At 40.5% G+C, this 12,266-nt stretch overlaps 2 protein-coding genes across 4 annotated transcripts in view; both read right to left on the reverse strand.

The window, feature by feature from the left end:
* Positions 1 to 1,302: 1,302 nt before the first annotated feature.
* Positions 1,303 to 6,986, reverse strand: epas1a (endothelial PAS domain protein 1a). Of its 3 annotated transcripts, XM_034106904.1 has the most exons (9): positions 6,766 to 6,986; positions 5,757 to 5,923; positions 4,599 to 4,849; positions 4,414 to 4,498; positions 4,190 to 4,290; positions 3,926 to 4,089; positions 3,100 to 3,206; positions 2,794 to 2,962; positions 1,303 to 1,453 (listed from the first exon to the last, which is right to left on the reverse strand). In XM_034106904.1, the coding sequence occupies exons 1-9, from the start codon at positions 6,789 to 6,791 to the stop codon at positions 1,399 to 1,401; spliced, it is 1,125 nt and encodes a 374-aa protein (XP_033962795.1). In that variant the 5' UTR covers positions 6,792 to 6,986; the 3' UTR covers positions 1,303 to 1,398. The 3 variants fall into 3 exon arrangements, with proteins under 3 accessions (XP_033962795.1, XP_033962794.1, XP_033962793.1); XM_034106903.1 differs by lacking the exon at positions 1,303 to 1,453 and having other exon boundaries at positions 2,385 to 2,962; positions 4,190 to 4,284; XM_034106902.1 differs by lacking the exon at positions 1,303 to 1,453 and having other exon boundaries at positions 2,385 to 2,962.
* A 237-nt stretch (positions 6,987 to 7,223) lies between these two features.
* The window catches only part of prkcea (protein kinase C, epsilon a), a 35,862-nt gene continuing 30,819 nt past the window's right edge, over positions 7,224 to 12,266 (reverse strand). The window contains exons 13-15 of the mRNA XM_034106882.2: positions 11,944 to 12,132; positions 10,518 to 10,664; positions 7,224 to 9,115 (exon numbers count right to left, since the gene is read on the reverse strand). Of these exons, the coding sequence (XP_033962773.1) occupies positions 8,966 to 9,115; positions 10,518 to 10,664; positions 11,944 to 12,132 (486 nt within the window). The 3' untranslated portion in view covers positions 7,224 to 8,965. The remainder of the gene's footprint in view (positions 9,116 to 10,517; positions 10,665 to 11,943; positions 12,133 to 12,266) is intronic.

Here is a 12,266-nt window from a genome sequence, read left to right on the forward strand (position 1 = left end):
AAGGAATATGGCCGCCATGCAGACTGTATGTTTTGTTTCACTGAGGACAGTTAAACACTAGATGGAGCAAGAGTCTTTCCCTTCATTCTTTAGTGCACTGCATGAAGATGAGAATATAAATCCATGGATGTCCAAAGCCTTCATACCAACAAATGCACCCAAAAAAACGTAATTAAAACAATTGAAAGCTACATGTGTAAGTTATTGTGCCGTGCAGATAGGTTGGATTTATTTCCCCAGTTTCCTCAGAACTCTGCTCTCTCTGGATTATTCACAGTAACCAACATTGACCTACATTGTTTTTAAGTGCTGGAAAAAACAGATATTCCAACCTCTCTGTAGCTACATTCCTGAACGGATTAATGGCCTTTTTCCTTTTTGATTATGGCATAAATGTTGTGCTGTAGTTTCCAAACTTTTTTATTATAACGTTTCCCTTTTTTTCTTATTGTTTTACTCCAATTCCTTTCAACACCAGTCAAGCCAGCTGAAGTGAAACTTGACATAGTGTGTGTTTTGGTATGTGTGTGCACGTGTTGTGTGTGTGTGCGTGTGTGTGTGTGTGTGTGTGTGTGTGTGTGCGCACGCGCGCGCGCGTGCGTGTGTGTGTGTGTGTGTGTGTGTGTGTGTGTGTGTGTGTGTGTGTGTGTGTGTGTGTGTGTGTGTGTGTGAATTTAGAGACCGAAAGGTAAAAAGTTTAAAAGGTTCCCACGAGAACTTTCCAATCGAATGTCTCTATTCAGGAAGTTGTGGCTTTGCTTGCGTCTGTTCACATCTCCTCATCAGCACAATGCATATCTCTATATATACGTGTGTGTGTGTGTGTGTGTGTGTGTGTGTGTGTGTGTGTGTGTGTGTGTGTGTGTGTGTGTGTGTGTGTGTGTGTTGTGCATTATGTTTGACACTCAGATGTTGCCCGACGTGTCAGGTGGCCCAGACGGAAACCATACAGGAAGTAGGGTCAGGCCCAGAGAGGTCAGGGAAAAGTCAAACTGCCTGCTTTCGTCGGCAAATGTTGTCTCTCACTACGCCCGTCAACTGTCTGTCAACCACAGTCTACACCTAAAGCTTTCGGTTTTCTTTTAAGGAGGACAGAAGTTGTGCTTTTGCAACTAATACGACTTAACTGAAATGTAGTAGCCTGCCTAAACTATCAAAATGTATCTGATGTAAAAAAAAAAACTGCTTAAAATGTACATGGTTAAACTGTAGTTCATGGTTCAAATATTCAAAGATGTTTCCAAATACCACACAGATAAGTATGGCAAAACCACAAACAGCAAGTTTTTTTGAAATACAAGGTCTCATATTTTTTTTAAAGTTAGATCAATTAAAAATAACTGATAATGATTCACAGACAAAAGTAAAGAGGTGTTGTTTCTTCAGACTGGAGTCAGCTCAGATATGGACAGTCTGGTCCAAAGAGAGCTGCAAGGACGGCTCCTCCACTCCACTGTGGACACATATGAATTGATCTATTTAAAATAACAGATCTCTGACAAAAACAGTTCAAACTAATAGCAAACACTCCTTCAAATCTATTAGGTAAAGTTGTCTATCAAAAATGTTCAACATTTTCCAGCTCTAGCGTCTCAAATCTGCGAAGTTGCCGGTCATTTCTGTTTTATATAATTGTAAATCGAATATCTTTAGGGTTTGGGGGGGGGAGTTTGACAATTATCTTACATTATAGAGACTAAATCCAACCATGACTAGTTAGCTTCATATGCTCCAGTTTACTGAAGACAACGAATGCCTTTAATCTCATCATGTAATGAAAGTCAACTTGCAGTGACGTGAATCTTTGACCTGTTGCATGGTAATAAAGGCCAAAGAGCAACATTGTATGGGCACAAATCCTTTAAAACAAAAGCAAAAGCCTTTTGGCAAAGACAAACAGATAAAGCCCCTGCCAGCATTTTTCAGTGCCTTCATAAACGGTTTCAAATCACTGTTGGAAAATTAGGTAGTTGTCTACAGTCCGTATCAATGGGGCAGAAGAGGATACTGAGGGTGTGGCTGTGATTCCTTTTTCTCGTGTAATTGTAATGCAATGCTCCTCGTTGCCTATTGGTGCTTGGTCCAGCCCACAGGGTTTCTGGGGCGTTTTTTTTTATCACATTTTCAGTCTTATAATGTTTTTATTAGTTGTGTAAGGGAGCTGCATGTGTGTTCCTTCACGTGGTATGTATATAAAAGAGTTTAATGAGGTGACAAAGTTGATGTTTGGTGATGTTGAGACCATCAGTCTTGAAGAAGGATAGCATAAATTAAGCATTTTTCTTATCTTAAGCATGTTGTTGTTTTGCAGCTGAATTTAATATGTTTTAGTGCACAATAAGCACAATGCATTGATGCATCGAGATAATTGCAAACAAGGCAGTGTTAGGCAGAATTTAGCCTGTAAGCATGCTGATAATAACCACTTAACACAAAATACAGCTGAGACTTATGGGAATATTTGTTAGGGAATACAATGTATTGGACAAAGGGAAACTTTTACCAATATTTGATTAGAAATCTGACACAAAAACACAAATGTGACCCTCACAGGGCACTGGAAGAACAAGTGAGCAGGATTCATCCTTCTGTTTCAATGATCAAAATTCAATCCATCACGCAGGTTTTTTTATCTGGACCTAAGATGTAGATTGAACAGCATTGCCATCCCAAGAGCCACACCACTAACATGGCTATAAATGAAGGTGACAACATGTTTATTTAGATAGATATAGCTCTATAAAGTGAGTTGAAACTGTGAAAGTAGCTTTAAACCAGAGGCCACACACACACCTGAGGACATAGGTGACACAGAGGATGCACAGTGGCTGGTTGGCGCCGGGCCTGGACTTGGAGGAGTGAGCGTTGGGGATGACGGCGCTGTGACTCTCCACCCAGACATAACCTCCACCTCTCACCAGCATCCTGTACCGACCGCTGACCGACTGACTCTTAAAACACACTGCAGAGAGAGAGAGAGAGAGAGAGAGAGAGAGAGAGAGAGAGAGAGAGAGAGAGAGAGAGAGAGAGAGAGAGAGAGAGAGAGAGGTGAAATCAGGTATTTACAGGGGTCTAATGTGTGTGTGCATCTCTACTTACAGTTGAAATGATTTTTGGTCAAACAGTTTGTGTCCCGTGTGTGGCAGAGATCATAGATGGAGCGGCCAAGCAGCTCCTCAGTGCTGTAACCTAGAAGCAGAGTCATTCTGCAAACACATGAAGAAGTAACACTGTGAATTTGTTTTACAAATATTCTGCCTGATAAGCTCATCTTTAAAATTTCCTTTTTATTCAGCAGCAGCCACCGATAGGATTAAGGCTCACTGATATTATGCAATTGTAGGTCTAAAATAACAAAAAGGAGAAGGTAAAAGGAGAAGTTATATTTCTCTTAATTTTTATTGTCACGCTAAATTAACCCCTTAAAATCAAGATTCCATAGACATGTATATTCTGTATCAGTTTGTTTCGGATCTTCAAGAAAGCGTTATGACTATAAAATATTTAGAAATATTCAATCTCAATCCATCGAATGGAAATATTCGACGTGTCTTGTGCATCATTTAATACATATTTCCCCCAAAATTCCATTATGCTTGTTGGGGTTTTCCTTTTCCTGTAGTGTGTCATATAGGTTATTGTGCATTTAAATGTTCTGCAAAGGCTCAAATACCAAGGTTCACCCCAGATTGGTGATCATTTCACAACCTACATTTCAAAATACAATCTAAATTCTTCCCTCATTACAAATAAAAGTCATATTGATTCCATGTTTTAAACACATTTGTACACCACTGTGGTAAAGTAGAACATGCGCAGGGTAACACTACATCTAAGTGGTTACGTACAACATGTACAAGACAGTAGGTAGCTGCATAAAAGCTGCTTATTTAAATAATTGTGTGTATTTATTTGTGTAAATCACCTCTGGTCACAGTATGTGAACCTCATGTCCATGCTGTGCTGGCTGGTGAAGGTCTGTGTGCTGAGGAGTGTGTGCGAGAGGGGCAGAGGCTGGCAGGTCAGCAGAAGGCAGGAGACTGAAGACGGGGCGACACACACCTTGGATCGGCCCTGACAGTGGAGAACCTAAGCAAACAGAGAGAGAGGGATTTAAACTCAGACAAAAAAAGAGATGAGAAACTGTGTGGTGCTTCAGGTTTTTGTGTGGTATTGTTTTCTCACTAACCTTCCACGTAGCTGACTTGAGGTTGGCGCTTCTTCCTCTGTGTGTCAGAGCGCTTTTTATCCTCATGACAAAGTCCCTCTTTTCACCGCTCCAAACTTCCTCTTAAAAACAAGCAATTCAAAAAGTTGAAGAGATAAACCTGCTTGAATGTGTATGTTCCCCTAAAAACACACATAGTACAACCAAAACTGAGCATCAATTCTTGTCACATTCTCAACACAAACCTGCTGTTACACGTAGATTATTTCTGAGTTCTTCGTGGTCACAGGGGTGGGAAAACTCAAAAATATTGTGTCCCATCAGCTCAGCCTGTCAGAAGATTTAAAGTACATATTTAAATGCAAATCCTGCATCCTAAATGTACCATTACTTATTACTATCTTGTGTAGAAATGTGTGTGGGTGTGTACCTGTGTCAAGCCCATGTACTTGCTGACGTTCTCAGACAGGTAGATCATGTCTCCCTCTGTGGACAAGACCATCAGAAATCCCTCCAGGATCCTCAGGTACATGTTTGTCTCTTCCGAGGCATCTGCATCATACTTTTCTTTTTCCTCTTCCTCGCCACATCCTCCGTTGAACTCATGCCGAACCATTTGACCATCTGTCACCTGTCCACATTTTACTTTGTGACTAGCCTCTGCTTTGGTCCCTGTCTTCCCTGAAACAGCGAGAGAAAGGAAGGGATTTATGAATTGATTTATGAATTGTTGTCAATGAGTCCCTTTCGTGAAAAATTACCTCAATATACATGTTTAGTGCAACATTCATTGGAGCTACGAACAAATGATGTGGCGTATTGTGTGTGTGTGTGTGTGTGTGTGTGTGTGTGTGTGTGTGTGTGTGTGTGTGTGTGTGTGTGTGTGTGTGTGTGTGTGTGTGTGTGTGTGTGTGTGTGTCATGCTGAGGACTTCCTCAGTCTAACACTCGCTCAAACCCGCCAGTCTGTGACCACAAGTTATCACAAGTGTTTTTTTTCCACAGCAGAACATATTGTTACATTTCAATTATAAATCAGAATACTTATTAGAGGTGCACACAATTTCACCATTAAAATGTAATACATTGAAAGGATCTGTACAAGTTCCCAAATGTTCTGCAAACCTGAAGGAACTTATCAAATATTGATTTGGGATTTGAATGTGACTCTTCATGGATTGATCCCCCTTGGCGTCATTTCTATATGTATTTAAAGTACAAAAAGGTTTTTGGTTGGGATTATATATTTTGTAATAATAATGCATCTTTAAATTAGTAATGGCAATATATTTTTTCAAAATAATTAACCTAAGTGATCTATGACGATTGATTTTAAGGAACTGAACTGTGAGGCAGAAAGTAGGCATTCTTTGCCCTCTCTATAACCTTTTATCTTAATAATGCGAAAATATACAGCAGTATTTATTTAAGTATAAACTAATAATAAATAAATGCGTAAATATGTAAGTATGATTTAGAAACCCGTCTTATGACTAGGTCTTAGATGTTTACGCCTTTATTGTAAAATCTTCAACACGTGTGATGCGTGAGGCCCGTTGGTACCTTTATATACAGTCTATGGTTGGTACCTGTGAGCAGTGTGTGCATGCGGATGTAGCTGAGAGTGAGGCGGATCACTGAGGGCTTGTCAAGGTGATCTCGGACAGACTGTTGGAGCGGCAGGAGGCGAGACAAATCTTCAAACACCTCAGATTCCACCCGTCGCCTCCGTCTGGCCGCCTCCCGGCTGATCGCCCTGCAGAGGACAGACGGAGAACACACTCTCAAAACTAAAGTCATGTTGATAAAACTCACTGCATTATAACAAAGATGAACTGTTAAAAAATGTTGTAATTACAGAGTACAGCAGAAATGTCTTCTTTGTATGTGTTTTGTTACAGCTATTTGTATAAATTCATAGATGTTTATACTTTCAATGAGTCTAAGTTAGAATTGCCAAGCAAGGTTCATTTGCTGCAACACTCTATGAGGGACTTGGTTTTTTACTTCACAAAATTTCAAAAAGTACTTTCATTTACTTTTTACTAAAAGTTTAATTTACCACGAACTGCAACTTTGCAGATTCAGATTCTAACTTCAGCATGATCTCTAAACTGATAAAACTTCTCAGTAACATTATCGCATGACTGTAGAGAATTTCTCCACATAAATGGAAACACGGTATACTTCAACGAAGATGACGCTGGAGACTTCAAAATCAAAACATTTTGGTTTCCAGAAACATAATTACTTTGACGTTTTATAGATTAGGTTTTTACAGCTACAGTAAAGCTTTTTTTCAAAGTTGTATACTTCATAGTTTTACTGCATGAGTTTTACATGTATTTTTCCAATGTGCTGTTGTTACTTTTACTCGTCTTTAAAAGGAGGTGAATAGTTCCTCTGATGAACAGAGAGGGAAGTTCAGCAGTGCATTGTGGTCATGATTCAGATGCCCCCGTGGCCACACCGTCTTTGGGCTGACCTCATCACCTCATTCACCGACATAACTTGCACAACATAATTAAACTAAAGCAAAATAAATAAATAGGAATGTTTTTCCAATAGCATTTCAGAACATACAGATGCAACACTGACCTTCTCTTCTCCTTGTCGGCTGTCATCGTGTCCAACAGGCGTCTCTATCCGGGGCCATGGTGGCTCAGTGAGATGGAGGCTGTAGGAGCTCACAGCACAGCAGGGAATCTCCTCGCTACAACTTTACACCATCACAGGTAGTCTAATTACTCAGAAAGGCAATTAGTGCTGCCAAATGTCACGAGGCAAGTGATCCCCGCAGCACAGATGACTTCAGCAGCGAGTGCCTCCTCTCCCCGCAGCATGTGCATCACCTACAGGAACCCCCAAAGGCGAGCATGATGATAGGTCAGCTGGCCAGGAAAAGCATCAGCCTCCCCTCCCTCTCTCAACTTCCCCCCTCCCCTTTCCTCTGCTCTCACACAAACTTTGAAGCATCCCACACAGAACAGATCTGCCTCTAGCATGCAGAGAAATCAATTTTTGAAAAACGAGGAAGGAAAGACGACACGGTGGAGTGATGTAGACAGCTCAGTGTTTTTATTGGAATCCGACCAGACAGGACTAGCCTGGCTGTTGCACTACATTTTGGCACAGAGTAAGATAGTGTGACCAGGAACAGCCCTACCCCTGGGTGCACAAAGCTTCACTACACACCGACTCTACTGCACACAGAGCCACCAGCTCGCCTTCAGATCACTGTACAGTACGCGCGACAACAGTCCTCCTCTGTGTGTGCATGTGTGTTTGTAAGAAAGAATGAGAAGAAGAAGAAAGAGCAGGCGAAGGAGAGAGTCTGTATGTGGTGCTTTTGTCTATGTGTGTGATTGAAATGAGAGGTAATTCAGCTGCTGGTTTTCCACATTTCTTTTCGCCCGGCTATAACAGACCTATGATAGTATAGTTATAGTATTATAGACAAATATTTCCTCCAGATACACTTTACAATAATAATAATAATAATAACTATAATAAAAAAGAAAGATAGCAATAAGAAAGAAAAGCCATTCTTGAAAATGAAAACGTCAGAGTGGTTTTGGCTGAGTGAGATGGCTGATGGAGGCAGGAAAGGGAAGGGAAGGAAGGGGAGGGGGGGCTGAAAACACTGATGGTAACTATAGAAACAGAAATGTTGAGGACGAAAAGTCACACACCAACAAGGAGCAAGAAAAAAAAATCACGCATTCACACGTACGAAAATGTACATTCACGACAAAAAAAGAAAGAAAACGCCCACGGGCAGACACGCACTCTGAGTAGCAGATGGATGACAGAGCTGGAAATCGGGCTTTAAGCTGCTACACAGGCCGCCTGTAACACTCTGCTCCACATAATTAGTTGAATAGCCTGTAACTTGTAAGCTCGACATTCACTTTATACACACGAGACAGGAGGATGATGAGCGCAACAGTTCAATCATACTGCACATTTTGAGGAGAAAAAAAAGACAAAAATATCACAACAAATAAAATATATTGATAGTCAGGGTATTGCACAAGGGTATTTGGCCCTAACTGGTCCACAATAAGGACAGTATTAACACAGGTAGGGTGCTTGTCCATGCGCCACGACTCTCTTTTACTAGCAGACGATACCAACACAATACAGCCACTCAACACAGGCTATATACAGGCCTCTACCCAGCACCCACTGCACAGTCCTGGTGCCGGGGAGAGAAGCAGTGTAAGAGTGTGTGTGTGTGTGTGTGTGTGTGTGTGTGTGTGTGTGTGTGTGTGTGTGTGTGTGTGTGTGTGTGTGTGTGTGTGTGTGTGTGTGTGTGTGTGTGTGTGTGTGTGTGTGTGTGTGTGTGTGTGTGTGTGTGCGTGCGTGCGCATGTGTGTGTGTTTGGGTTGTCTGAGCATGTGCAGTGAGCGTGTTAGAGTAAAGTTCAAGATTGTAGTGTTGGTTTGTGTGTAAATCAGCATTTAAAGTGTGCGTGTGAGAGTATGTGCGGATGTGTATATTCATAGTCATATTTATATTCATAATAAACCCAGGCAACAAGTACAACACAATGCAAGTAAAGAATATTCCAAAAAGTAACAACAACCAATAGCTTAAAAGTAAAGGACTGTGTGTGTGTGTTTTGTAAAGGGATTTATGGTTCTACACATGTATAAGTGTCAGCAAAGTGTGCATACGTGCGTGTAGGATTTTGTTTTCTTGGATCAGTGTGTGTGTGTGTGTGTGTGTGTGTGTGTGTGTGTGTGTGTGTGTGTGTGTGTGTGTGTGTGTGTGTGTGTGTGTGTGTGCGCGCGTGTTAGGTCTGCGCCTCTTCGGGGGCGCAGTAGGAGAAGTCTTTGAACTCCTCCTGGTTGATCTGTCTGATGATGGCCTCGTCCGTGGGCGTCAACACGGGGTCTTCCTTGGTGAAGTCCTGGTCAAAGTTATTCACATCTCGCTTTGTCTTCTGCAGAGACACACACACACACACACACACACACACACACACACACACACACACACACACACACACACACACACACACACACACACACACACACACACACACACACACACACACACACACACAGAGAGAGAGAGAGAGAGAGAGAGAGAGAGAGAGAGAGAAGGACGTCAGAGAAAGAAACTTCACCAAGCTTTTTGTGTTTAAAAGTTACATTAGAGCGACACCTTCTGACGACTTTCACTCATTACCTTTGTGTGAAGACATTGTTACATGTGTGGCACTACTATAAAACAGGAGATAGATCTATGAGGGGATTAAAGCCCCAGTTTAACCCTACTCATGTATGGTTATCCTATATGAGGCTTTTAAGTGTAATATTAGGCTTATCTGCCTTTGAGTTTGTCTTTTTCTGGCTGAAAATCAGCTTTCAGCTATCAATTTGCAGCAGCGGCCGTAAGAGACCCTCGATATATGAGGTTAAGTATGTAGACTAAACTCTGTTTAAGGGGGGGAAATAAAAGATATAAGGTTCTTTATCTTGATCTTTTATTCAGTATTTCTCTCATCCCAGCTAACTGGGAGAGCGTATTTGCTAATGTGACACTTATGTATTAAAATAAAACTCTGAAATGACCAGCTTGCTATTTGTGAATGTATCATTAAAGGGCCAATACAATGACCAACAAGATGGGAATGTATTTTTACTGTATAACAGATTGTAGTTATTTATTTTTATTTATTTTCTTTCTTACTTCCTCATACATCAATATTTTGATTGGAGATATTTCCATAGCCGCGCCGAGACAACGTGATACCATAACAACAATACTTTCTTTGATACTTTCCTGTTAGGATTTCTATGTAAAATAAGACAAGCTATTTGAATGCAACAGAGTTGAACTTTTTCCTTACACAAAACAGCCCTATATTAATTTAATAAAATCAAAAATAAATGAGAATAAGTGTGATTTGAGGACAGGAGACATACGCAGTGGCTTATTTGCATTTCCTCTCTTTTGAGGACATTTTGTGAGATGTTCTCACCGTGTTTTAGGGCAACACTTTTTACTTTTTGATGTGTAGAGAATAGAATCTTTACATTCTGCATTTTCCAAAAATATTTAAATCTTGGAGTTATTTTTTTTGTTAGAATCAGAAAGAAATCTAAATGATTGCCTTACATGTAAAATACATGCATCCATATGTACATGGAAACCAATAGATTCATTAGATTGTCAGAGTTGTATTAGATTTAAAGTTAATAAAACAGTGTGTGTGTGTGTGTGTGTGTGTGTGTGTGTGTGTGTGTGTGTGTGTGTGTGTGTGTGTGTGTGTGTGTGTGTGTGTGTGTGTGTGTGTGTGTGTGTGTGTGTGTGTGTGTGTGTGTGTGCATGTTACTTACAATTCGGGGTTTAAAGGGTGGTTTGACCTTCCTCTGCTCCAGCAGCACCCAGTCGATCTCTCTGAAGAAGGCGTGGGTTTTGATGGCCTCCTCGCAGCCCTGCGTCACCACACAGCCCAGACGCTTGGCCGGGTTCTTAGTCATGAACTAAAAACAAACAAACAAACAAACAAACAAACACAATACACATTTTTGATTTCCAAATATCTCTTCTGAAAAAACCAACCCTGCTTGAGCCGTGGTTTCCTGCATAAAATGACGAGGGCAGAAGCAGAACGATGGCGTTGAGCAAAAAGCATTTCAGTGCTAATAATAGAGCCGAGGCTAATGGCTCCAAAGAGATGAAACGGGTCAGCAGAGTGCTGCTGTTATTTATTTACTGTGACTGAGAGCTGTGTCTGTTTTGTTCTGTAGTCTGTTCAGTATTGTAAGAGCACTTCAGGATCTATGATTTTATGATCACATTGTTACTACCTTCACCTCTTTGACTGACTTTTTTATTCTCCTCGGTATCAGAGCACAGAGGATCGTAACACCTCTGCGTTGAGTGCATTTTGAATGAGTCTGATTTGAGCGTGTGCCGCTCGGAGGATAGAAATAGAAATATGAAAAAGGACAATACAAAACATCTAGCCTTTGAAAGTGTGTCAAATCAAAAAATATGTAACCTAGCCCTAGTAAGCGCCTCCTATGTATTAGCGTTAATTTCAGGTCAAATATTGGAGCATCTGATTTTCAGAAGGAAATAAACATTTGGTATGTACAGTAGAAAAACACCTAAAAAAACACTTTTAAACACCTGGATGAAAAAATATTTTGAATTGGTTCTTTTTTCTAGACAAAGATACCTGGAATGACAAAATGCTTTAATTCATTTGAACCAAATATTTATATATTTATAAATATATAATTTATTTTGTGTGCTATATAAAAAGGGCATATACATTTTTTTATTTACAATACGTTTTCTTTTTATCTAGAACTATAGACGAGTCCTTTATGATTCCCGAATATATTTAAAAAGAGATCAAATTATTGTCGAAAGACCTTCTCAGAATGAAAAAGAAATCCCGAAATGTGTTTTTTGGCTAACTTAAGCTCTTCTACTCAGATTGAATAGTTGTATTTGAGAGTAAAAAAGTGACAGTTTATTAACCCAACATGTCCAAAAACTGCCACTTTGTATTCATGCTGTCTTGGTATTGAAAAGTCTTAAAAGTAATGGGATTAGAAACAAGTTCCAAACAGGGCATTTCCCTACAGTAGATAATCTGATTGGGAAAATCTACTGATCTAAATTATTTAAAATGTGCCTTCGAGGTCCTGCTGCAGGAGAGGATATGCACTTTAATTGGCCTTTAACTAAAAACTTTAATCCTGTAAAGAAAAAGTTGGAAGTGGTGTGTCACGGCGAAAAGACTCTTACCGCTCTGAGGATAGAAACTGCTTCTTTGCTGAGCCACACGGGGTAGAGGACGTCGTCATGGAGAATCGACTCGAACAAGTCATCTTCATTATCAGCTTCAAACGGAGGCTGCCCGGCCATCATCTCGTACATCAGCACGCCCAGAGCCCACCAGTCCACCGAGGCTCCGTACTCCAGCTCCTGAAGGATCTGAGGCCAGCAACACGAGGGTCAACATGAAGGACAGCAAATACAAAATACTACAACGCAGATACTCTACAGACGCTGGCATTGCAACTGAATAACTTCTAATGTTTATCACATTTGTTGTAGCTGAACTAGGT

This window comes from Pseudochaenichthys georgianus, chromosome 19, assembly GCF_902827115.2.
Source record: "Pseudochaenichthys georgianus chromosome 19, fPseGeo1.2, whole genome shotgun sequence".
NCBI classification, from domain to species: Eukaryota; Metazoa; Chordata; class Actinopteri; order Perciformes; family Channichthyidae; genus Pseudochaenichthys; species Pseudochaenichthys georgianus.

Excerpts from the sequence above, each read along its gene's own strand:
- epas1a (XM_034106902.1), bottom strand. The coding sequence starts at position 6,791 with ATGACAGCCGACAAGGAGAAGAGAAG. Across the intron at positions 5,924-6,765 it reads GCCGACAAGGAGAAGAGAAG|GGCGATCAGCCGGGAGGCGG; the intron begins GTCAGTGTTGCA and ends TGTCCTCTGCAG. Across the intron at positions 4,090-4,189 it reads TCAAGTCAGCTACGTGGAAG|GTTCTCCACTGTCAGGGCCG; the intron begins GTTAGTGAGAAA and ends CTGTTTGCTTAG.